At 26.8% G+C, this 24,705-nt stretch overlaps 1 protein-coding gene and 1 non-coding gene across 2 annotated transcripts; both read left to right on the top strand.

The window, feature by feature from the left end:
- The first annotated feature begins 10,475 nt into the window (after positions 1-10,475).
- Positions 10,476-17,814, top strand: LOC114405896 (arginase). The gene is made up of 7 exons (XM_028368416.1): positions 10,476-10,565; positions 12,328-12,470; positions 14,361-14,520; positions 14,727-14,860; positions 15,613-15,822; positions 16,638-16,748; positions 17,378-17,814. Exons 1-7 carry the CDS (start codon positions 10,532-10,534, stop codon positions 17,636-17,638), a joined length of 1,053 nt encoding a protein of 350 aa, XP_028224217.1. The 5' UTR covers positions 10,476-10,531; the 3' UTR covers positions 17,639-17,814.
- Positions 17,815-19,832: 2,018 nt separating this feature from the next.
- On the top strand, positions 19,833-19,903 carry TRNAG-GCC. Its single transcript has one exon. It is a non-coding gene; the product is annotated as a tRNA-Gly (tRNA).
- The last annotated feature ends 4,802 nt before the right edge of the window (positions 19,904-24,705 follow it).

Raw genomic sequence — 24,705 nt, 5'->3', positions numbered from 1 at the left:
TCGAACTTGAATTGATTTGAGAGTGGGAATTCTTGTAGGTGACATTTCCATCGTCATGGTGCTCCAAGACTAACATAAAAGGATTACATTTTTTTCATCAAGATTGTAAGAGACACTTGATTGTCACATCTAAGTTTGAAATAAAAACAACTTTAATTTTAAAAAATATTACATTCAATATTAAATAATGTTCATATATTTCTCTGGTGAATAATGTATTGCTGATCACATTAATTATTTTCCTTTATTATTTTTTTAAAGTTGTAGTGGTGTAATGATTTAGGAAGTTATTAAATAATTTTAGTTATAAAAAAAATTAAATTCATTTGTCCGAATTATCATTCATTAGAACGATATATTAAGGTAAATAATGTAATGGTGGCCTTTTTAAAGTATGTTTGTTCAAACCAGCTACTCTCTCTATTAATCTTCCTTTAATATACATGTTATCAATTTTAAAATATGTACTACTTATGATTTATAATAGTTCAGAGTTGGAGAGAAAACAAGACATGGTGCCTTTGTTTCTCCCTCATAAAATGTACATCATCTTGATTTTACTACTTAAATTAATATTGTTTCTATTTTAGTACTCCATACTTTTCATATTTTAATACTCACTTTTATTGAAAGATTCATAAATGATTTATAATTAATGATGTGATATTTTATCCTTATTAAATGATATGTAATTAATGATATGATACTTTATTAACTTGTTACGACATCATTTAACGAAATTTTACTTATCATATATACTAAAATATATCTAACATAAAAATGTAAAATACAAAAATAAAAGGGAATCATAATTTAAGTAATAAAATCAAAATGAAATATTTTTCCGGTAGTAAAATGCTAGTTAAGCCTATGATTTTGTTATACCTTCAAATGTGCATAATGTGGACCGCAAATGTAATTGTTGGCATGATTGAAATCCGAATGAAATCACTTTTGAGATTAGAATAATAAAATACTATTGGTTTATTGGTATGTTTGAGTTCACATTCATTGTAAGGTGGCGCGCGTACTCATGCTAATTGAACATACGAACCTAAAAGATAGGTTTTTTATCTATTGGAAAAAGTCATTTAGACCACTCAAACATATATTGCATAAGAAGATGAAGAGTAAGCTTTAATATCTCTTTATTGTGCAGCCCTCTGTTTTTTTATTCCATAAGAAAATCAAGACAGTTGAAAATTATAGATTGGATTTAATCCTTTACTATTAGATTGACTACACCAACAATATTTGAAGTTAAATAGTAATAAGTTAGTAATAAATTACAAGTGTAAATAGTGTAATGAACTGTTTCGAGCACAGACGCACAGTTTAATCTAAAACTAAGTAAGAAAAATGTTGATTTGAAACTGAAAAACTAATTTTTTTAGAATACAATTCAGTTCAAAAAAAATAGTTTAGCTCGATTCATAGAGCAATTTGATTCGAACTTTTATAACTTTTTTTCAATTCAGTTTGGTTCGAACAAATTATTTTTTAGTTCTGCTTAATTCTCACACAATTCAATTCACTTTTTTTGTCCGTCCCTATTCTAGCCGCGTACATGAACATGAACATTTCAAGTGAACTTTATCTTACATAAACACCCCTATAACATGTCAACAACCATTGTGCTTAGGCTATATATCATACAATACAAGGTAAATTTAACGGGAAAGTTTTTTTTTCACCAGAACACTAGCGTAAAATATTTATTAATTTTATTAATGATTAAATTTTAATCATCAGGATCATTTTTTCAAACATATTTTTTTTATTTATAAAATTTGAGGTTGAAATCTTACTTAAAGTTTAAGGAAATCGAATTTAACTCATTATCATTCATACTTATGACTTCTTGATATTTAATGGAAAAATTAAATATTTGATATCATCTCCGAGATTTATTTTTTAATTGTCATGGATAGATTTTCTTAAATGTAAAAAAGCAATTGAATATAATTAAAGATACATTATAGATTTTTGTAAGAAGCAAAATGAAATGCTATTAATATAGAGATGGACTGGAGTACAAGATGGAGTGGAGTACAAAGACCATATATTATAACTCATTCATTCGATAGATTTATTTAAATATAAAAAAATATAGTTTGGATACATTGTATTTATCTTTCTATTTTTTGTTTTTTTCACTCTATTTTTCTTGCACTAAACAAATGATAACTGGGGTGAGAGGGGAGGATGGACAATAAGTTCGATCTTTCTTTTCTCATACCACCATATAATTAATTATGTTGAGAATGCCATAGTTAGAGAGAGAATAGCCAGGAAATTTGAGTAAAAGTAAAGAAAAATCATAGAAAATTAGAAGAAAATATTTACACCAAGCAACAAAAAAATAAAGACATTTTCACGATAAATATCATCACTGTGAGAGAAAATTGAGAGAATGCAACAAATTAGCAATATGTTGTCTGAACAAACTAAGAAACGAATCCCTAGAGCTAAACTATACAACTCAATGATCTACCATTTACTTTATCCAGATTTATTACTATGATAACTATTAGACATTCACTATACAAGGTAGTTTGTTACTAAGGTCATAAAAAAATGATCAAATGTGTAGTTGTGTGTGCAGACAACAAGTTTTTATCTACGTAGAGAAATTCACATTTACAAAGGGTATACGGGTCCGTTTGGATGCAGTCCAAAAGATCTTTTACCATCTTATCTACTAGAAAAAGATCTTTTTTATTTTTTAAGAATGTGTGATTATTAAATTTTTTTTAGCTTTTATAAAAGTAAAAGCTTTAAGCAAATCTTTTTTTTCGGGAATCTATCCCCAAAATAATGCTTGGACAATTATGTCCTCAAAAAATTTCAAAATGACAAAACATGTCCTCCTCATTTTCTAAACCCTCAAAATTTATCTCTCTTGTTCCTCACAATGTGTTGTGCCTTCCTCAAAATTTCTCTCTCGTGCTTCCGATCATCCTTCGTCATTCTTTCCGATCATCCTTGGTCATCTTCCGATCATCCTTCGTCATCTCTTCTTCTTCCTTTGTTAGCATCACATGTTAACCAATTCTTCATTAATTTCTTTTTCTTCTCATTAAATTTTGAATTGTTATAGATTAGGGTTATGCATTTGTTTGTTTCATTAAGCTTGTGAAATATCTCTCAATCAAGTTCCTGTGAAAAGAAAGAAAGCAGAATGGTGTGATAAAAATACTGAGATTATGTTGAAAGTGTGCATAGAAGAGGTGAATGCTGGAAATAAACCTCACAACCACTTCACTAAGCTTGGTTGGACAAATACTGCAGAAAAGTTCAATAAGGCAACAAATTTGATATATAAATATAAACAATTTAGAAATAGGTGGGATTCAACATACAATTTTGACTTAAATAATTTTTTATTGTCATAAAATACATCATCTTGATTTTACTACTTAAATTAATATTGTTTCTATTTTAGTACCCCATACTTTTTATATTTTAATACTCACTTTTATTGAAAGATTCATAAATGATTAATAATTAATTATGTGATACTTTATCCTTATTAAATGATATGTAATTGATGATATGATACTTTATTAATTTGTTACGACATCATTTAACGAAATTTTACTTATCATATATACTAAAATATATCTAACATAAAAATGTAAAATACAAAAATAAAAGAGAATTATAATTTAAGTAATAAAATCAAAATGAAATATTTTTCCGATAGTAAAATGCTAGTTAAGCCTATAATTTTGTTATGCCTTCAAATGTGCATAATGTGGACCGCAAATCTAATTGTTGACATGATTGAAATCCGAATGAAACCACTTTTGAGATTTGAATAATAAAATACTATTGGTTTATTGGTATGTTTGAGTTCACATTCATTGTAAGGTGGTGCACGAACTCATGCTAATTGAACATACGAACCTAAAAGATAGGTTTTTTATCTATTGGAAAAAGTCATTTTGACCACTCAAACATATATTGCATAAGATGAAGAGTAAGCTTTAATATCTCTTTATTGTGCAGCCCTTTGTTTTTTCATTCCATAAGAAAATCAAGACAACTGAAAATTAGATTGGATTTAATCCTTTACTATTAGATTGACTACACCAACAATATTTGAAGTTAAATAGTAACAAGTTAGTAACAAATCACAAGTGTAAATAGTGTAATGAACTGTCGAGCAAAGACGCATAGTTTAATCTAAAACTAAGTAAGAAAAATGTTGATTTGAAACTGAAAAACTAATTTTTTTTTAGAATACAATTCAGTTTAAAAAAAATAGTTTAGCTCGATTCATAGAGCAATTTGATTCGAACTTTTATAACTTTTTTTTAATTTAGTTTGGTCCAAAGGATTTGTTTTTCAGTTCGACTTTATTCTCACACAATTCAATATTTATAAAATTTGAGCTTGAAATCTTAGTTAATGTTTAAGAAAATCGAATTTAACTCATTATCATTTATACTCATGACTTCCTGATATTTAATGGAAAAATTAAATATAAGATATCATCTCCGAGATTTATTTTTGAACTGACATGGATAGATTTTCTTAAATATAAAAAAGAAATTGAATATAATTAAAGATACATTATAGATTTTTTGTAAGAAGCAAAATGAAATGCTATTAATATAGAGATGGAGTGGAGTGGAGTGCAAGATGGAATGGAGTACAAAATAGATTGCTTATATATTTTTATGGTGAATAATGTATTATTGATCACATTAATTATTTTCCTTTATTTTTTAAAAAGTTGTAGTGGTGTAATGCTTTAGGAAGTTATTAAATAATTTTAGTTATAAAAAAAATTAAATTCATTTGTCCGAATTATCATTTATTAGAACGATATATTGAGATAAATAATAATATGATGACGGCCTTTTTAAAGTACTTTTGTTCAAATTAGCTAGTCTCTCTAATAATCTTCCTTTAATATACATGTTATATCAGTTTTAAAATATGAATTCTCTGGTTTTTTATTTTTTATGCTATTTTAAAATTAATTTTATATATTACTATATTATAGCGTATATATGTGTATCATATTTGGTTTCTCCAACATACAGTGTGGTTTCCGATGTACTCGTCACCAAGCGGAAAAAGGCTATTTTGTAATTATACTTAGTGCTGACTTACAGAAAGAGAATGGCGTTAAGAAGAACTTAATTGAACTGAACCTTCAAGAATCAAACCTAACTGAACTTAAAATTTGAACTATTTTTAATTAAAATTTAAAACTGAAGTGAACCATTTTGTTTGTTAAATTTCAAAAACTCAAACTGCTAAAACACTTACTGCTGAACTGTACTACTTACGAGTTATAATAGTTCAGAGTTGGAAAAAAAAAAAACAAGACAACGTACCTTTGTTTCTCCCGCATAGAATATGTAGCTTAAGAAACTAAAATAATATGAAAAATATGTGTTTTGTATAATAGTAAATTGGTCTATAACTAAACTAAGAAATTTGTTTTAACATACAATTTTGACTTAAATAATTTTTTATTGTCAGTAAAATACATCATTTTGATTTTACTACTTAAATTATCATTGTTTCTATTTTTGCACCCAATACTTTTTATATTTTAATATTCACTTTTATTAAAAAATTCTTAAATGATATCATATTATTATTCAATGATATCTAATTAATGATATAATTCTTTATTAATTTGTTATGACATCATTTAACAAAATTTTACAAATGATATGTACTAAAATCCAACATAATGTGAAATACAAAAATAAAAAAGAATGATAATTTAAGTAATAAAATCAAAATGAAATATTTTCCCCGTAGTAAAATGTTAGTTAAGCCTATAATTTTGTTATGCCTTCAAGTGTGTATAATGTGCACGGCAAATCTAATTGTTTGCAAGATTGAAATCCAAATGAAACCATTTTTGAGATTAAAATAATAAAATACTATTGGTTTATTAATATGTTTGAGTTCATATTCATTGTAAGGTAGCACGCGTACCCATGCTAATGGAACATACCAACCTAAAAGATAGGTTTTCTCTCTGTTGGAAAAAGTGGTTTAAACCACTCAATTATACATTACATAAGATGATGAGGAGTAAGCTTTAATCTTTCTTTATTGTGCAGCCCTCTGTTTTTTTCATTCCATAAGAAAATCAAGACAGTTGAAAATTATAGATTGGATTTAATCCTTTACTATTAGATTGACTACACCAACAATATTTGAAGTTAAATAGTAACAAGTTAGTAACAAAGTATAAATAGTGTAGTGAACGTTTCAGATTGATTCGAACGAATTGTTTTTCAGTTTGACTTAATTCTCAGGACTATTCAATTCACTTTTTTTGTCGTCCCTATGTAAGTAGCGTACATGAATTTCAACAGTGAACTTTGTTTTACATGAACACCCGATAGCATGTCAACAACCATTGTGCTCAGATTGGTTCAAACGAATTGTTTTTCAATTTGACTTAATTCTCAAACAACTCAATTCACTTTTTTTGTCTATCCCTATGTAAGCAACGTACATGAATTTCAACTGTGAACTTTATTTTACATGAACACCCCGACAACATGTCAACAACCATTGTGCTTAGGCTATATATCATACAATATAAGATAAATTTAATGGGAAAGTTTTTTTTTTTCACCAGATCACTAACGTAAAATATTTATTAATTTTATTAATAATTAATTTATAATCATTGGAATTATTTTTTCAAACATATTTTTTTATTTATAAAATTTGAACTTGAGATCTTACTTAAAGTTTAAGAAAATTGAATTTAACTAATTATTATTGACTTCTTGATATTCAATAAAAAAAATTAAATATAAGATATCACCTCATATTTACTTTTGAACTGTCATGGATAGATTTTCTTAAATGTAAAAAAACAATTAAATATAATTAAAGGTACATTATAGATTTTTTTAAGAAGCAAAATGAAATGCTATTGATATAGAGATGGACTGGAGTACAAAGACGATATATTATACTTGTTGATTGTATAGATTTATTTAAATATAAAAAATATAGTTTGAATATATTGTATTTATATTTTTATTTTTGGCTATCATCTGTCTTTTTCACTCTATTTTTCTTGCACTAAACAAATGATATCTGGGATTAGGTGCAACTGCATTCATTTACAAGCGTCACTTTATAAATGTATCTTTTATCAAGTACGACACAGTTTTTTATTTTATTCTTTTTTTTTGTTTGGGTGGGTAAGAGAGGAAGGTGGACAAATATGTTCGATATTTTTTTTTCTCATATATATCATCATATAATTAATTATATCGATAATTTTTTTCACTCTATGAGTATTTTTATGTGTGTACACTCTCTATCTCTATATATGAGTATCTACACCTAAGAATATCCAAGGATCATTTGATTAACACCTAATAATATGATTTTTTTTTTTACAGAAATACCTAATAATATGACTATTTTCTGTTTTATTGAACATTTTCGCATAGGTGTTGTCTATATTTCGTTATGCAAATGTATAAAAAAATATTTTGTTATGCAATCACGATTACGCATGAGATATAGTAAAGTGAGTGACTTTATACTTATTTCTCTCTCTTTTTCTTCAACAAAATATGCTTATTTCTTCATTTTATTTATCACCTATTTTTATTTTTTTTGATATTATTTCTATCTACCATATCCTTATCTATTAAACAAGCCATAGTTAGCACTAAGAACAATAATTTTGATTCTGGCTTGAAGACACGCAAATCGAGATCGAGATATATTACATTGCAAGGCTCCACTACGTTTAAATTTGAGGTGACACAACACTGGAACCTACTTAGTATAATTAATTATTTTTTTTTGCAAAATAAATAAAATCTCTATAATGGGTCCATACTCCATGCAGGATCTGTATGGACCAATTAAAAATGTCATATCACATCATGAATGGTCCATTTTTTTTTTTAAATCGTGCATTCATTATTGATATATAAATGGGTGTGGCTGTCAATGATTTAAGGGAACATGTGATAAATGTGTAATACCCCAAAAAAAAAAAAGTGATAAAGGTGTATTATTATTATATTTATAAAAATTGGATATATGAAAGTAATGTATTTTAAAATGACCGAAATACATTTCTACCAAAAAATAAAGACAGAAATATATTATATATAATTATTTATAAAGTTATCCAATATTTTAAAAATGAAAAAAAAATCTCAAAATTAATTTGATTTTAATTTGCAAACAATATTTTTCCTTTTTCCTATTTTATTTTATTTCTTATTACATTCATTATCCATCACGTCCTTTATTGAGTTTAATTTCTATGTTTTTCTTTGTGTTAAAAGTTTTACCTTGCAATTAATTAGAAATCAACAATCATATGATTTAATATAATTATTATAAAAATTAATAAATTTATTATACATAATAATTTATAATTGAATAAATTATTATTTTTAAATTAAATAAAGTTATAGCATTTTCATTGCTACTAGGAATGACATCGAGAAAACATAAAACAAAGACACGTAGTAATTATCAATCACTTCCTCAGTTAGATAATTATTATGTTTTAAATCAAGAAAACTAAATTTAACATTCTTAAACAATGTGAAATTAGGTATTTGTAATTATATTTGAGTTTAGAAGGAATATTTATATTTTGAATTGTTTTTTTAATTATGTTTTGTATTTTTTTTTCTTTTTATTCTTTCGAATTAAAAGATTACATGCAAAAATCATTAACTTAAGTTACAAATCAATTTATATGTAACTTTTAAAAATTCGTGACTAAAATTTTGCTAATGAAACTTTCATCATTAAATTTTGTTATTAATAAATTATTTTCTTGAAATGATATCATTTCAACAAGCACTAAACGGCTGTAGAGATGCTTTTTAAAAAAATGGTTGTAGAAGTCACTTGAAAAGACGAAATCTATTCGACAATCAATTGAAATAATTTGAAATTAGATTTAGATTTGGTTAAATTTAGTTTATTAACCAAATAAGTTGAATTATATATTACATTATTTAATTCATATAATTAATGTTTCTTTTTATTTTATTAAATAAATAAATATATAAAAATATATCATAATTATAATTTTAAATCAAATTTAACTTATGAATTGAACCGAATTGTTTCTAAGTTTTAATTAAATTGGAAAAAAGGATTCATATTAAAATTGAGTCAAACTTTAAACTAAATCATTTTGTATCAAATCAATTTGACTTTGATTCAGATTAATTCGACTTAATTTATTTTCCGTCCTTAAGACCATGCATGCATAGTTTACTTAAATATGTATAAAGACTTTTTTAATAATTTCATCCACAAATACTTATAGAAAAGAAAAAGTAAAATACATTTAAATTTCTTCACGTTAAAATAAACTTATGCATCTTAATTTTTTATAAGTTGAATAAAAAATGTTTTACAAAAATTAAGTGCGTAAGTTAATTTTAAATTACTAGAAGGTGCTGTATGCTTTGCACACTCCAAAAATCACGTAGTTCCAATAGAAAGAGAAAGAAATAAAATAAAAAAGAGAGTTTATAACACTAATGATGATATAAGCTCACTTTATTTTATTATCTTCATAAAGAAGTTTTTTAAACCCTCACAACTTTTAAGAAAAATTCAATTCATTTTATTTTTTCATTTTATTCCCCTATGAATATTTATAATTTATACAAACATAGTTTATATAAAATATCTCCATGACTACACTAACCTCTCACCATTTATGCAACTAATTTTATTAGTAAAAGCTCATGAAAAGTATAACTTTAAATCAATATTCAGAGGGGTCAATGAATAGTTTACAATTCTTATTAGTAAATAGAAAACAGTTCATCTTCATCATCCATTATTTTGATATTAGTTAACATTTTAAAAAAAGTTATTTGGGATATAAATTGAAATAAACATGTAAGTGTGTAAGTGGTCCAAGATATAAATTGAAATAAACATGTAATTGTGTAAGTGGTCCGAGAAGAATAATTGAACGACTTTATAATTAAAACTGTTATAATAAAAGTGGTCCATTGAATCAAATAATAACCGAAATTGTTTAAAAAAATTGGGGATATAAATTATTAAAATATATCACATACGGATGCGTGATATGTTTGTATTACAAAATATAGACAACACGTATTACAGGCAAGTTGCATCAACGAAAGAATTATATATATAACACAAATAAATAATTAAAAGTAGTAATAGATTTAGGAGAAAATAATTAAATTTGAAAAATTGAAAATACTAAGAGTATAAGTAGTTAAAGTTTAATTAAGACGCAAAATAATGTTATTTTGATATAAAAATTAAAAGTCAAAGTTATATAAGATTTGAGAGGGAGTGAAAAAGAAATCTTAGCATATAAAAGCTGAAAATAATTAATAGTTTGAGAAAATATAAAAAATATATAAAAATGTGTATTTTTTAAAAAAGGCATAAAAATGTGTATATATAGCGCAATGCTTGGCAATGAAAGCAGCCAGACTCAGAAGTGACCCCAATATACTTAGCCATATCTTTACTTCCCAAAACTTGCTCTACAATGAGTTTCCTTCGTTCTTTTGCAAGAAACAAGGGTAAGCATTCAAATTTTAAAACCTGAATTGGTTGTTCTGGTTGGATATAATGTTGATGAAACTAAAGAGGAATTTGTCATTGATCAAGGGTTTTAGTTTTACAGTTTGAAATTTTGAAGAATCATGTATTCTTGGTGTTTCATAATTTTTTGGTTTTGTTATGTTTAGTACTCTTCTTTGCTTCTCTTTTGCTTCCTAGCTAAGAAATTATTAAAAGTTGTTGTAGCCTTTTCATTGTTACATGCCTAGCTAGCTTAGCTAAGAAATGCAAACAAAATGAGATTTTTAGCTAAGAAATGCAAATAAAATGAGATTTTTTTTAATCCATGAGAATGAAAAACAGTTTGAGAAGATTTATAATAATTTATGCATTTTACTCAACTAATTAAATTAGACCTTATCGACAACAAAATGAGATCTTAAGCTTTATTACTGTTATTGCATAAAAAAAGAAAAGAAAAGAAAAGAAACACAACCATTATATTGCTGATCTTCTTTAATATAACTTTTAACATGATTTGTGATTGGATAGGATTAAAATACTTTATATCATAAGGCATAGGCAAACTTATGTTGTATGGAGTGTAAATATACACCCTTGACTTTCAAAAAATACAAATATATATATATATATATATATATATATATATATATATATATATATATATATGTGATGTTATTATCTTTCTGTCCCCTCTATTTCTATAATTTGAATACGTTGTTCCTAATTTTTTAGTCAGGGTGTAAATACAGCTGCTAACTTTAAGAAAAATGTAACTATATATCTAGTGCTATCATTTCTTGCCTCCTCTATTTTTATAATTTGAACCTGTTATCCACAATTTTTAGTCATCAAATTTTATTTTTTTTTATTGAGCATTTTTTTTGTCTCTTTTATGCTCAATAAGTATTTTTACACTATTCAATTACACATTTATTTCATTTCATATTTTATTTTCATATGCATGATAATCATAATTTTAAATTACAATTCATAACTACAATTTTGTAGTTACAACGTAAAGTGTATTTTTGAAAGTAAATTGTCCCATTGGCTCCATGTTCCAGATCCGCCACTACTTTAGGTTATTAGAGCAAATCTTATTTTCTTGTTTTAATTATGTTTTGTTAATTTCTTATTCTTGAAGCTTTTATACAAACATATATAAACAATAAATGATAGCTATTAAAAATTATAGCTAATTTTTTGAGAAATATATGCAAAATAGTTTATGATATAAAAAGCTTTTATATTATTGTCTAATTAAAAATTATTGTATACTATAAATTTATTAATTTTATGATCATCATTTTTAAACTTATATCAATCATGATTTTTTATTAGTTGATCATATAATTAAAGTTTTTTACACTTATAATGTATAAAAATTAAACTAAAAACATATTGTTGAAATTAAAAAGATGTGCACTTTACTTCATTTCTTAAAATTTAATTGAAAAGAAAAACATTCCTAATCATTTGATAATAAAAGTGTAAAACAATTTATCCATTTTAGTGACATTTGAGTATTTATATTACCTAATGTTGCTGTAAAAAAAGTATATGCCTAATGTCAACAACAAAATAGTTATTAGAGTGTCTTACATACATTTTTCATGATCAAATAATCTAAATCGATTTGCATATCTCAAATCACATCATATATAATTCATGGATCTATAATACAAATAATTAAATCGACATGCAGGATTTCTTTGTCCCCTATGAATTAACATTGATCTTTTTGTTCTTGTAATACAGATATATCAAAAGTAGGACGCAGAGGTATCCATTGCATGCAGAAACTATGTGCAGAAAAAATATCTCCTGATTCACTAGAGAAGGCCCAAAATCGTGTGATAGATGCTGCACTCACACTTGTTCGAGAAAATACAAGGCTTAAGGCATGCCATATATCTGCTTTTATCTTTGCTTTACTGAATTTCTATATATATTTTTTCAATATTAATTATCATAAAAGTCAATAATTAATTAAAAATAACCAATATAAAGATTACATTAACCTAGCCTGCTTTTTTCCATTATATAAATTAAGTAATTTTTCAATTATTTATCTTTTTAAAGTGAATTATTTATCTTTCTTGTTTCTTGATGTCACATATATCAATTCTGTCTTGGCAATAAATTTAACGGGTAAGATACTAGGCGAGGGAGGCGAGGGTTCAGGAAATTACAACTTTCTCCTCCTTCAATGTTAGAAACTGTTTCTTAAACAAGGAAGACTATTTTGAATTTAGATTGCAAGAATTTTAAGATAAATATAATAATTTAGAAATTTAATTTTATAAAATGAAGGATTTGAATATTTTTGTAAATCCCGTTTTGTCCCTAAAGACTGTTTTTAACAATAAAACAAACATGTACAAACTTGTCATTTCTCATAAGAGTAACTCCAATTTGAGAGTAACTCAATGGGTCTCATTCCAAAACAAGGTTTCTAGTTAATTGCAGTATTGATTCTCTTACTGTACACTGAATCCATTTGAAAAATAAATTATTAAAAAAATACACAAAGATGACTTTAAAAAGTAAAAGTAAATATAGTGGAGTCCATTTGAGAAACTTTTATAAATTTCTTAATTGAAATAAAAATTTAATTGAATTGTTTTAAATTAGAAATGTGATGTGACATTATAGTGTGAAATATTATTTAAAAAGTAGAAGAAAAATATTGATGGATTTATTGGTTGAAAGAAAGTAATATTCTTTAAGAAGATGTGGTAGCTTAATAAGAAAAGGTGCTTATATAATATAAGTAATTAACTGAAGATAATTAAATTGGTTTTTTGGAAAATTTTAAGCACAAAGGCTTTGCATATCTCATTTAACCTTTTTTATGTAAATTAAGAGAATCTAGTTCAAATTGAGGAAGATGTGCAAGTGATTATAACTCTCTTGATACATATTTTGATTTTTATGAATATTTTTTTAAAAAAAAAATACTAAAACGAAAGACCGACACTAGTGGTCTGTTGATATTTTTCTACTTTTTAATTAAGACGTGAAGTTAAAATACTTTACAATATCTTTGTTATTATTTATTGATGTGTTGTTTTCAATTTAAATCAATTTTTTGTATAATAGCATTTCGTATTTTTTTTGTAACTATTTTGTTTTGTGATTTTTTTTTACAATTTTTTCATGTAAATTTTAAAAAATAACTATAATAGTTTGTAAAGGTCTAATAGTGGTGTTGGTGGTGAGATTATTGAGTATTACAAATAATAAGTAAGAGAAAAATAAATAAAAAAATATGTGTCTTATTATTATCTCCTTTTATCAATGTTATTATATATATATATATATAAAAACATAGTAATCGATATCACTTTTTTAATTGAATTCGTTGCTTATTGGTGGATTCAATTGCATCTACACAAACCTCAAACCTGTCACTTTTTTTCAACAAGTGAGATAAGCATTTCCATTTATTGTTACTCTTATTAGATCAAACCTGCCAATGGACTAGTTTCCACTTTCCAGTTGAATTAGTCGCACCAATCACAACGCTCTTGTTCTTTTCGTGTAATGTCCATTGTTTCCTATATTGATTACAAATTTATGGGCTTTTTAAAGTGTGTATAAGACACATATAAAAGTAATAAATATATTCTATTGAATATATATTTAACATTATTTTAAAAATAAATAATAAATACTTTTTATATTTTTAATATAATAAATGGAAAATTAATAATATATTTTGTTGGTTTTGATTATGTATAAGCTTTGTAAGAAAGCAATAATGTAAATCCATAAATTGGTTTCTTCAGAAAGAACTCGTGCATAGTTTGGGAGGTGCTGTGGCAACTTCAACTCTTCTTGGAGTTCCTTTGGGTCATAATTCATCGTTTCTTGAAGGGCCTGCATTTGCACCTCCTTTCATTAGGGAAGGTATTTGGTGTGGTAGCGCAAACTCCACAACTGAAGAAGGTACAATCTTGCAAATGGTTTTTCTTACCCTAGTCTAAATTTGTAAAGTTTGCTATAATGGTAATTGATTCTTTGCATCAAATCCTGTTGTTATATATAAAGATTTAAGAATAGAAATTGACCTCTTATTATCTAATTTGAACTTTGAAATTGTATGATATTTAATCAATGAGCTTATAGTAGGTAGCATGATTTTGACTTTGTAGGAAAGGATTTAAAGGACTTGCGAATAATGGTTGATGTTGGTGATATCCCTATTCAAGAAATGCGAGATTGTGGGATAGGAGATGAGAGACTCATGAAAGTTGTTAGTGATTCTGTCAAACTAGTGATGGAAGAGGTAAATTGTTAATTTGGGAGATTATGCTTAAACACTCACAAGATATAAGATTGAGTTAGTAATTAAGGGAGAAGAAAAGATGAGAGAGACTATGAGTATTCACTACTAACAAAAATTAATAATTTCATCCTTTGTTTCATTTTTACACAATTATTATTTCTCATAAACCTTCACACTTAGATTGGAAAATATTTGTAACAATTTTTAGCATCAAATATACCATTACATTAATAAGATTGTTAGAAACACATTGTCAAACATTTATTATAACACATTAAACACTCTGACAAGATGTAAGATTGACTTAGTGATTAAGAAAAAAAAAAGGTGAAAGGTAAGAGAGACAATGAGTTCATATATTTCACTAACAAAAATTAATAATTTTAATCCTTGTTACATTTTTACACAACTATTATTTCTCTTAAACCTTGACACTTAGATTGAAAAACATTCTTTCTAATCATTTTTAGTATCAAATATACTATTACATTAATAAGATTGCTAGAAACATACTATCAAACACATAATATTTTATTGGTTAAAATTCATTCAAAATAGAAAATCATGACAAAGATTCATAAATAAGCCATTAGACCCATAAAATTTTATGATTTAAAAAAAATCTAACTAATAAGAAAATGTATATTGAAAAGAGTGTATTCTAGCATTTCTTGTTACATGAATTATCATAATTTTCTATTTTGTTTTTTAAAACTATATAACTTGATTCTCATGATATATATATTTTCCAGGATCCATTACGTCCCTTAATTTTGGGTGGTGATCACTCAATCTCATATCCAGTTGTCAGAGCCATATCTGAGAAGCTTGGGGGACCAGTTGATGTTCTTCATTTTGATGCACATCCTGATCTCTATGATGAATTTGAAGGAAATTATTATTCGCACGCTTCTTCTTTTGCTCGAATCATGGAGGGTGGTTATGCTCGTCGACTCTTGCAGGCAATTTTTTTTATTCTTTCAATTTTTTATAATAATCAATATCACACACGTGCACGCGTGCACACACAAACAAAGAGAAAAATGATTCCATAGTTTCAAAAAGCTGAATTTATCAAAAAAATGACATGAAAAAAAAGTGACACGAATTTTTAATTAGACAAATTGATCAAACTAGGTCCCTTTTAGAAACTTATTTCTAAAAGAGGTTGTTTTGAAACTTTTTTCTGGAGGGGACTCGTCAATGGAGATGGCGAGTTGGACACGTGGCGGCACCTCATGGGTCCTGTCATTCGTACTGGCGAAATATTTTTTTACGGAAATTTTTTTTTTAACTTCAAACAGGTATAACTTTTGATAGAAATGTCCGTTTGAGGCCCATAATATGTCAAAATGCTCGAAATTAAATGAAGAATCCCTTGACATATTATGGGTCTCAAATGGACATTTCTAACAAAAGTTATACCCGTTTGAAGTTAAAAAAAAATTTCCGTAAAAAAACATTTCGCCAGTACGAATGGCGGGACCCGCCACGTGGACCGCAACTCGCCATCTCCATTGGTGAGTCCCCTCCAGAAACAGACCCCCAGGAAAAAGTTTCAAAACAACCTCTTTTTGGGAATAAGTTTCTAAAAGAAACCTAGTTTGGTCAATTTGCCTTTTAATTATCTATATTTTCGTTGATTTCTGTCTTTGTCAAATTAGTAATGTTGTTAATTAGTTTGTGATGTTGATAAATATATATTTCAATACATCACCCGTGATTTTCATGATATATCGCAAATTATTTATTCTTTTTATTCATTAAATTATTTCAGGTCGGTATAAGATCAATAAACAAAGAAGGGCGTGAACAAGCCAAAAAGTTCGGGGTAGAGCAGTTTGAAATGCGACATTTTTCGAAAGATCGTCCATTTTTGGAAAACCTGGTTGGTCTCTCTCTCATGGATTTTTAAGAAACATTACATATTGATATCATATAGATAATAGATGTTTACTACCTAAGTTCTTTTGTGATGTTAAAGACTAAGTTGATTATTAATCTCAACTTCAAACACAATATATTTTTTTTTTCATCAGTAAAAATTAAAAACAACACACACATTATCCAACTAATTAAGTGAGTTAGTCCCTTTGATTCAAAAACTTTATGAATCCCATTAATTAGTATGTGTTTATACTGCATGTCTTTAATTATAAATTGTCATTTAGGATGATAAGATTGTTAATTTTTTTTTAATAATTAAACTCTTAGATTTAAAAAATGTAGACGGGAGTTTTCTTTGTAACAATACTTATAATTGTTGAAGAATTGGCATTTTATCATTTTTTGCTCCCTATCCTATTCCAAGACTTCTATACACTTTTGAGGTACGTTTGTACGTAGCAAATTAAATACTACTTTATCCTAAGATAGACTGATTTTCTGAGAGGAAAATTAATTGAGTATAAGATAAAAAGTCCTAAATACCTTCTTAATTGCACACACACATGCAATATATATATAATACCTCTTTGGTTTTCAAACATTTTGATTTTTTTTAGTTTCCTTTTGCAGAATCTAGGAGAAGGTGCTAAAGGAGTATACATTTCAATCGATGTGGATTGTCTTGATCCAGGGTATGCTGTAGGAGTGTCCCACTATGAATCAGGAGGTCTTTCTTTCAGGGATGTTATGAACATGCTGCAAAATCTCAAAGGTGACATTGTTGGTGGAGACGTGGTTGAATACAACCCACAACGTGACACTCCTGATCGTATGACTGCCATGGTAGCTGCTAAGTTTGTGAGAGAACTCGCTGCAAAGATGTCAAAATGATAACTATTAATTCTGCCTCGTGTGTGTGACATTTAGTTTACTTCAATGCACTCAACTTTTCAATTTATAGTGTTGTTGTTATGAATAAATAATACATGCACTATTACCCTGTTTACACTAACAGTGTAAAGATGATGTATGTGTATAAGACTAAGTTTTGTGGTGTTCTATTAGAAGTATTAATCTTGTTAAAAAAAAATGTATTTGTCATGTGAAAGGAAAGTACACAATGTTACATATAATATATACAATATTATATACTGAATATTGGTGAAGATGAGGTTTAAAATTGAATTTTAAAGAACAATAAATATAGGATAAAAATAAGATAATGATGGGATAAAATCAAATTAACAAACATGAAGGTGCATGTAAGATAAGGGATTAAAAGAGTAAATCTAGTAAAAAAATATAAAAAGTGATAACAGTGTCTGTTTTTTTTTCAGTGACTTTATATTTCAAGGTATATTCATCCTTAATTTCATCTTTATATAACTTAATTATGCAAAGTAAAGCTTTTGACAGTTGTTTTTCTCCTTTAAGTGCATTCAAATAAGCATTTATTTTCTAATTTAGGTTTACAATGTCAACAATTGCAAGTGACAATGACTCTTAAGTGATTTGGTTAAGCTATGTTTTATTACTACCAAAAACATCCTTTTGAAATAACATATACCTATTCTGAAAAAAAATTGTTTTTAGAATTATATATTATAGTCTAGAATAAATCTCTGAAATAGGTATATGTTATTGGAGAAAGACATATTTCCGGAAGAGAAAAAAAGAGATTCCAACAAATGTAATCTTTTAAGAAAAAAAAGGAAATAATAAGTAATTAAAGTATAAAAAGGAGAGATGGGGTGTAATTAGCAGAAATAGGAAGTGTAAATAATAACTGGCATTGTTTTATTATATTTAAATCATGTGAATGAAAAAAAATATGATTTATGAAAGAAAAATAAACAATCAAGTACTTCAGCAAATGATCAACAAAATTAATAAACATTTTACACTAATGACATAATTAAAAAAATGTTAATTGTTTTTTCTGCATACTGCAGAGTCTTCTTTGTAGTCTTTGAACCCCAACACATAAAGTGGATTTTCTTGTTTGATATTCATATGGTCATCGTGTTGCACACTCTTACCATTAGATATTTGGGTGTTTTAAGAAAGCAATGTATACACAAATTGTTTTTCTTCAGAGAAAACTTGTGCCTAGTTTCAGAGGTGATGTAGCAACTTCAACTCTTCTAGGGTTCCTTTGGGACACAATTCATCATTCCTTGAAGAGCCTGCATTTTCAGTTTTTCACCTCCTTTCATAATTAGGAAGGGCATTTGGTCTCTGATAGCTCAAACTCAACAACTGAAGAAGGTAACCAATCAATTAATTTTCCTAGTCTTCCACTTGGTTTTTTGTTTATCCCATGTAATTGATTCCTTGCATCGAATCTCGATACTATAAAGATTCAATAATAGAAATCAATCTCTTATCCAATTTGAACTTAAAAATTGTGGATATTTGGATCCTCTCCAGCATTATTCCCCTCCAGCTCTCTCCAGCCAAGAATGTCAACCATTGAATTAACCTTAATTGATTAATTTTAAAAGAAAAAAAAGGTACACAAGACTATTAAAATAATACTTTTATTTGCATAGTTGACCAGCTCTATTATATTTGTTATTTTTATTAATTACTATAATAATCAAATAATAATAATAGTTTAAAATAACTAATGTAAATTAAAAAAACTAATTCATTATTTTCCTGTCTCTAAACTTTTTTCATAGCATTTTTTTACTCTTTTTGTTTTTCTTCCTGTGGACAAAAAGTTATCTGACAAGTGATTCGACGAAATAATCACTTGTAACTTTTTTAATAAAACATGTTTAATTTTTCTATATTGAAACAAAAATATTAAATCCTATTCTTTTGAAATTTACATCAATTTATAAATATTTTTATCTATTATTATAGTAATTGATACTAATTTATAAGAATAAAAATCTCACACAATCTACCAATCGTGCACATAAAAATATTGTTTTAAATCTGAACAGTTGAGCCTTTTTCTTTTATTTAATTTGAACTCACCGTGTAATTATTATCTCATGTGATATCCTTGTTGAAGAAATACGAGATTGATGAAAATTATTAATTTATTACTTTTATGTTATACTATTTTCAATAAGCACCAGTGGTCTAGTGGTAGAATAGTACCCTGCCACGGTACAGACCCGGGTTCGATTCCCGGCTGGTGCATTCATTGGGAGCTATGATGAAAAATCTTTGTAATTGAAGGGTCAATTACTATCATCTCCTCACAGGTGGATGAATAATCGATTATGCTTCTGAGCTTTCCCTTTTTTTTGTTTTTTCTTTCTTTCTTTCTTTATTGTTTCCTTCTCTCAGTCTTCTGTTGGAAATTTTTAATAGACCAAATGGTGAGGTCAATTGACACTCCCTTTCTTATAATCTATTGGGATGTTAAAAATCTAATCAAGAGGGTGCTTAGTATGAAAATTCATGGTAAAATTATTTATTTTATAAATTACAAGTATCTTTTAACAACACAATCATATTTATGCGAAATAAACTTACTACAAAAAATGAAACTTTCATACTAAATATTTAATACAAAAAAAAACACTATAGTATATAATAATATTACTTTCTTAAGTGCAAACTCATTCATTTGTGAATCCTTACTATAACATCACTTCATAAACATCGATCCTCACCCACCATGCACCGCATCACGTTACTGAAGAAGCTCCCTCACATACTCTCTTAATCAAGTCTTTCTTCCTCATCGAAAAGTCAATGTTCCAATTTCTTCCCCTCAACACAACAAGCTCAATACAGAGAGGCATTAATTCATACTGGGAAATAAAATAGTTTTCAATGGATTAGCTTTTAACTTGAAATTTTGTCAAAGACATACCTTTTACAGGGATTTCTTGCTCCATAACATTCTTGATGAACTGCTATTTGACATCTGTAACATATATGATTTATTTGTGATTTAATTGCAATACTACATAGAGTAAGTGAGTAACCACAAAAATCTTGCTTCATATGCATCAATGATAAAGTTGTAACAATGATTAGGCAGAATGGCAAGCTGCACTCACGATCCTGTCTAGAAATTATAAGACCTAAGACTAAATTTACTTTAAATTTTAACTTAATACACTTTCTTAATTTTTTTTAAAAATAAATTATAGTTTTATATTTTAAATATTATTCAAATTTCAAAATATGACTCTCAATTAAAAATTTAAATTAATCTGTATAAAAAATATCAACATCAAATGAAATTTTAACCAAATATATGAGATCTTATAATTAATATTTTTCACCAAAATATCTTTTTTTAGATATTAACCATAGACTCACTCATTAAATTTAAATTTTATATTAATTTTAATATATTTTTTTAAGTAAAAGAGAGGTTAAATCTAAAATAGATACAAAATATTTTTTTTTAAACTTTTTGAAATAAAATTAAAATTTTACTTTAATGATTTACAATAATCATTACATTCATAACTTAAAATTACGTAATTTTATTAATAAAAAAATAACTACAAATAATAGATCATATTTTAATAAAAGTTACTACTTAATAATTTAAATTGACAAAATAAATATTAAAAATGTAAAAAAAAAATCCTTGGGGGCCTATATATGGCAAAGGCCTCATTGCCCTTATTCAAATTGAAATCATTTATTGAGGAGCATATTCCTGTCAAATGCACTAGAGGTACTTTTGCTCTATATGATATTTCAAAATACAGACAAAATTATTAAATCGGATTTAAATCATTATTGGCTAAAAGATCTGTAGATACATGCAGCATCTTGTTCAAATCACTATCTCTTTATGGGTTGAATATTGGCCAAATAAATAAATAAAAAATGAACTGAAACTATTACATTACCAGTTGCAAATGATAATTTGGTTGTAGACCCAGTCTTCAATCCATCTACATACAATACAGCTTTCTGTAGTCCACTTAGCATTCACAAGTTCATACTTCTATGTCAGAGAAATAGTTTACAGTAAAATTATCACTCTTGAGAATTTCATATGGCAAACTCATCAGAATGAAAAGTTGTATGCAAACAGAATGAGTAAAAGTCACCTTGCAAGAAGGTATGCAACTTCTGCTTTCTTTCTTTTAGAGAAGGTTTCCTAGGTTTGGCAGGAACCTGAGATGTAGCATGAAACTCTGCCAACTGCAGCATCTGAGAAGCCAAATAGTAGTGTATTAGTTGCATGTGTTATGTCTTATAACAGAGAACCCTCCTCAAAAAAAAAAAAAAAAACAGCAACCCAACTCTTCTTCTTCCAAGTGTCCCATGTCATACAATGAGAATAATACTATGAGTTCCCAGATTCTCATTCTCAATAGATCAGTATCATGTCAAGTATTGTTGTCTAGCACAAATTTTGTTGGAAATTTAATAAATGTACAAATTGATGAAAATTAGGAATTCTTCCGAGGGTTATAAGAGAAAAAGTGAATATTCTTTGGGCATGATTTCTAATAAGACTATTAACTCTTAAAGAACTACAACAAAGAACATAAGCAGGAATGTTCCTAAAAATTCCAACCACACTTTCATTCCTTTATAGTAAAATAGAATCACATTAGCAAACCAGTGCTGAAAAAGACATGAATATATTACTAGTTATGACAGCTTTTAAATATGACTATTTTACAAGTAATAAATAATTCTGAACAATTTTAAATTTGCATAAAATATAAATTGAGAAAAAAAATGTAATTATACAAATATTCATAAATAAATAAATAAATATGAAATTAAAAAAAGAGTAAGAAACGAAGCTGCCTACTATAAAACTTATTTAATTTCAATATATTGCTATGTCTGCACAATATGCATATCTAGTGTTAATCATCTCCAGCTAATTTCATTAGATGCTAATACTCTTACATACATTCAGTACTAGCTAGTACTAGTGTTAATTAATCTGTCATCATTCATCACCACACCATTTATCAACTCAAATATATACCAAACTCTACCCCGTAGTACTCTGTTACACGATATCCAAATTCAAGACTACCCAAAAACTGAAAGTGAAGATAACTAAACACGTACACAAGAGAGAATGAAGACTCACACGCACACGTAAAGTAACACACCATGAAGCTCGTTTGTTCTCCAAAATCCGCCTTGAAATCCTACATGGTCACAGTTGGATCAGTGAGAACCTTTAAATTCTTCAAGAATCACATCAATCACATAATAATTTTCTTTCTTTAGCTTCTTCATTTTCTTTTCTCTTTCTTTCAACCTTTCTTCCCTCTTGATATACATATAGGTAATTTGTTTGGCGTAGTTACAATTTTTGCTGTATGATGTATGTATGTATGGTTATGCAACAAAGTAATTGATAAATTATAAACTTTGATAGAAAAAAAAAAGATTATGTTGTAATTAAATACATACCAAATAGATGGATATCTCTAAGTCGTTGAATCCAGCTCATTGATCAACAATTAGAAGAAGAACACCATATCCGAGCATGATCCCTTATGATCATTTCAAAATAAATTAATTACTTTGGCTGTGCTCATATATACTTTGGCTTACAGTTTGATGCATGTACAGATATATCTTTCTACTACCAAAAAAATAATAAGCTTTGTTTTTCAAAACAATTTGTTGAAGCTTCACTTTGTTGAAATTGAGAGAATCATTCTCATATCTAATTCATACTTGAATTCGAATTTACATATATAATCGTTACTGCTCAATTGATATTTTATAGGAAAAAAATTTGAAAAATTCCCTTCCCTTTATAAATAATGAAATTTGGTATAAAAAAAAAACAAAAAAAAACTCAATTACGACTTAAGGATAAACCCATGGGTATGACTTTGTTTCTTGGATGTTTCCTTAACCCACTAATTAATTACACTATTTCAACAGTTAAGCTTACGTGAAACTACATGTAAATTTGAAAAACAAAATTGTAGATGTATGAAATCAAGCATGATTCAATATTTTTATTATCCCTCGATCATAAACCCAATTGGGAATTTGATAACTCATTAATAATATAACTTAGATATTCAAGTCATTCAACTAAAGACAAGAGCAAAAACTTATATGAAGATATATTTATGAGCAACCGAAATAATTTATTTACATTCAAATTTAAGACTCTTATGAATAAATTAAATAGATCGATCAATATGGGGAAAGGTACTCTTTTCCTTATTGTTGATCTATGTGCTTGTCCAACGACTTATACCCTCATGGGAGACTATGCACACGTACCTTTCACACGTGTTGTGAGTAGGGTCACCAAACAAACTGTAAATTCATTATGAACTTTGTGTTCCTTCGTGCAACCATGATGAAACCCAGGTACCCCAGATTCCTTAAATTTCTCACACTGCATGCATAACACAAACAAACCCAAATGATTTGCTATTGCTATTAGCTAGAGCGAATCTTTTTCTAAGAATTTACCAATTAATTAATAGAAGGATTTTGAAAGAAGGATTAATAGTTTATCTTAGAATTCTGATAAAAAAAAGTTAATCATGAAATTGAACAACGTGTTTTAATTATAAAGAAGATTCTTGAGATCAATTCTTGATTTTAGAATACAACAATTACGCACAATTAGTTTATATAACATATTTTTTTAACACAATTTAATATTAAAAATGTTTTATCATATGCTTACCTGCACACAATTTAATATTAAAAATGTTTTATCATATGCTTACTTGCTGGAGAGATGCTTGAATCCATGTCCACCACGTTCTTTTTCTAACCCTAGAAATTAAAAATATTAAATTATGCTTGCAATTAATAGTCGTCTAAATTATATTCTTACAGAAAAAAGAACGAAAAAAAATTAGAAGGTGTGTATATCTAAGAAAATTTTAGGTGTTCTCCATTCTCCTTCTCTAAGCTTCTATTGCCGTCCTACTCATTATGATACTTCCAATTCTAAAAAATTGCAAGTACATCTCCTCATAGTCTTGAATATATAAAAGATACAAAGATAGCTT

The sequence above is a fragment of the Glycine soja genome, chromosome 3 (genome assembly GCF_004193775.1).
Source record: "Glycine soja cultivar W05 chromosome 3, ASM419377v2, whole genome shotgun sequence".
NCBI classification, from domain to species: Eukaryota; Viridiplantae; Streptophyta; class Magnoliopsida; order Fabales; family Fabaceae; genus Glycine; species Glycine soja.
This window is presented reverse-complemented; position numbering and strand designations above follow the sequence as displayed.

What these genes read in the sequence shown, in the direction of transcription:
- LOC114405896 (XM_028368416.1), top strand. Translation starts at nt 10,532, where the DNA reads ATGAGTTTCCTTCGTTCTTTTGCAAGAAACAAGG. An exon ending in GAGAAAATACAAGGCTTAAG is followed by an intron (nt 12,471 to 14,360) that starts GCATGCCATATA and finishes TGGTTTCTTCAG; the next exon opens with AAAGAACTCGTGCATAGTTT. An exon ending in GTCCATTTTTGGAAAACCTG is followed by an intron (nt 16,749 to 17,377) that starts GTTGGTCTCTCT and finishes TTCCTTTTGCAG; the next exon opens with AATCTAGGAGAAGGTGCTAA.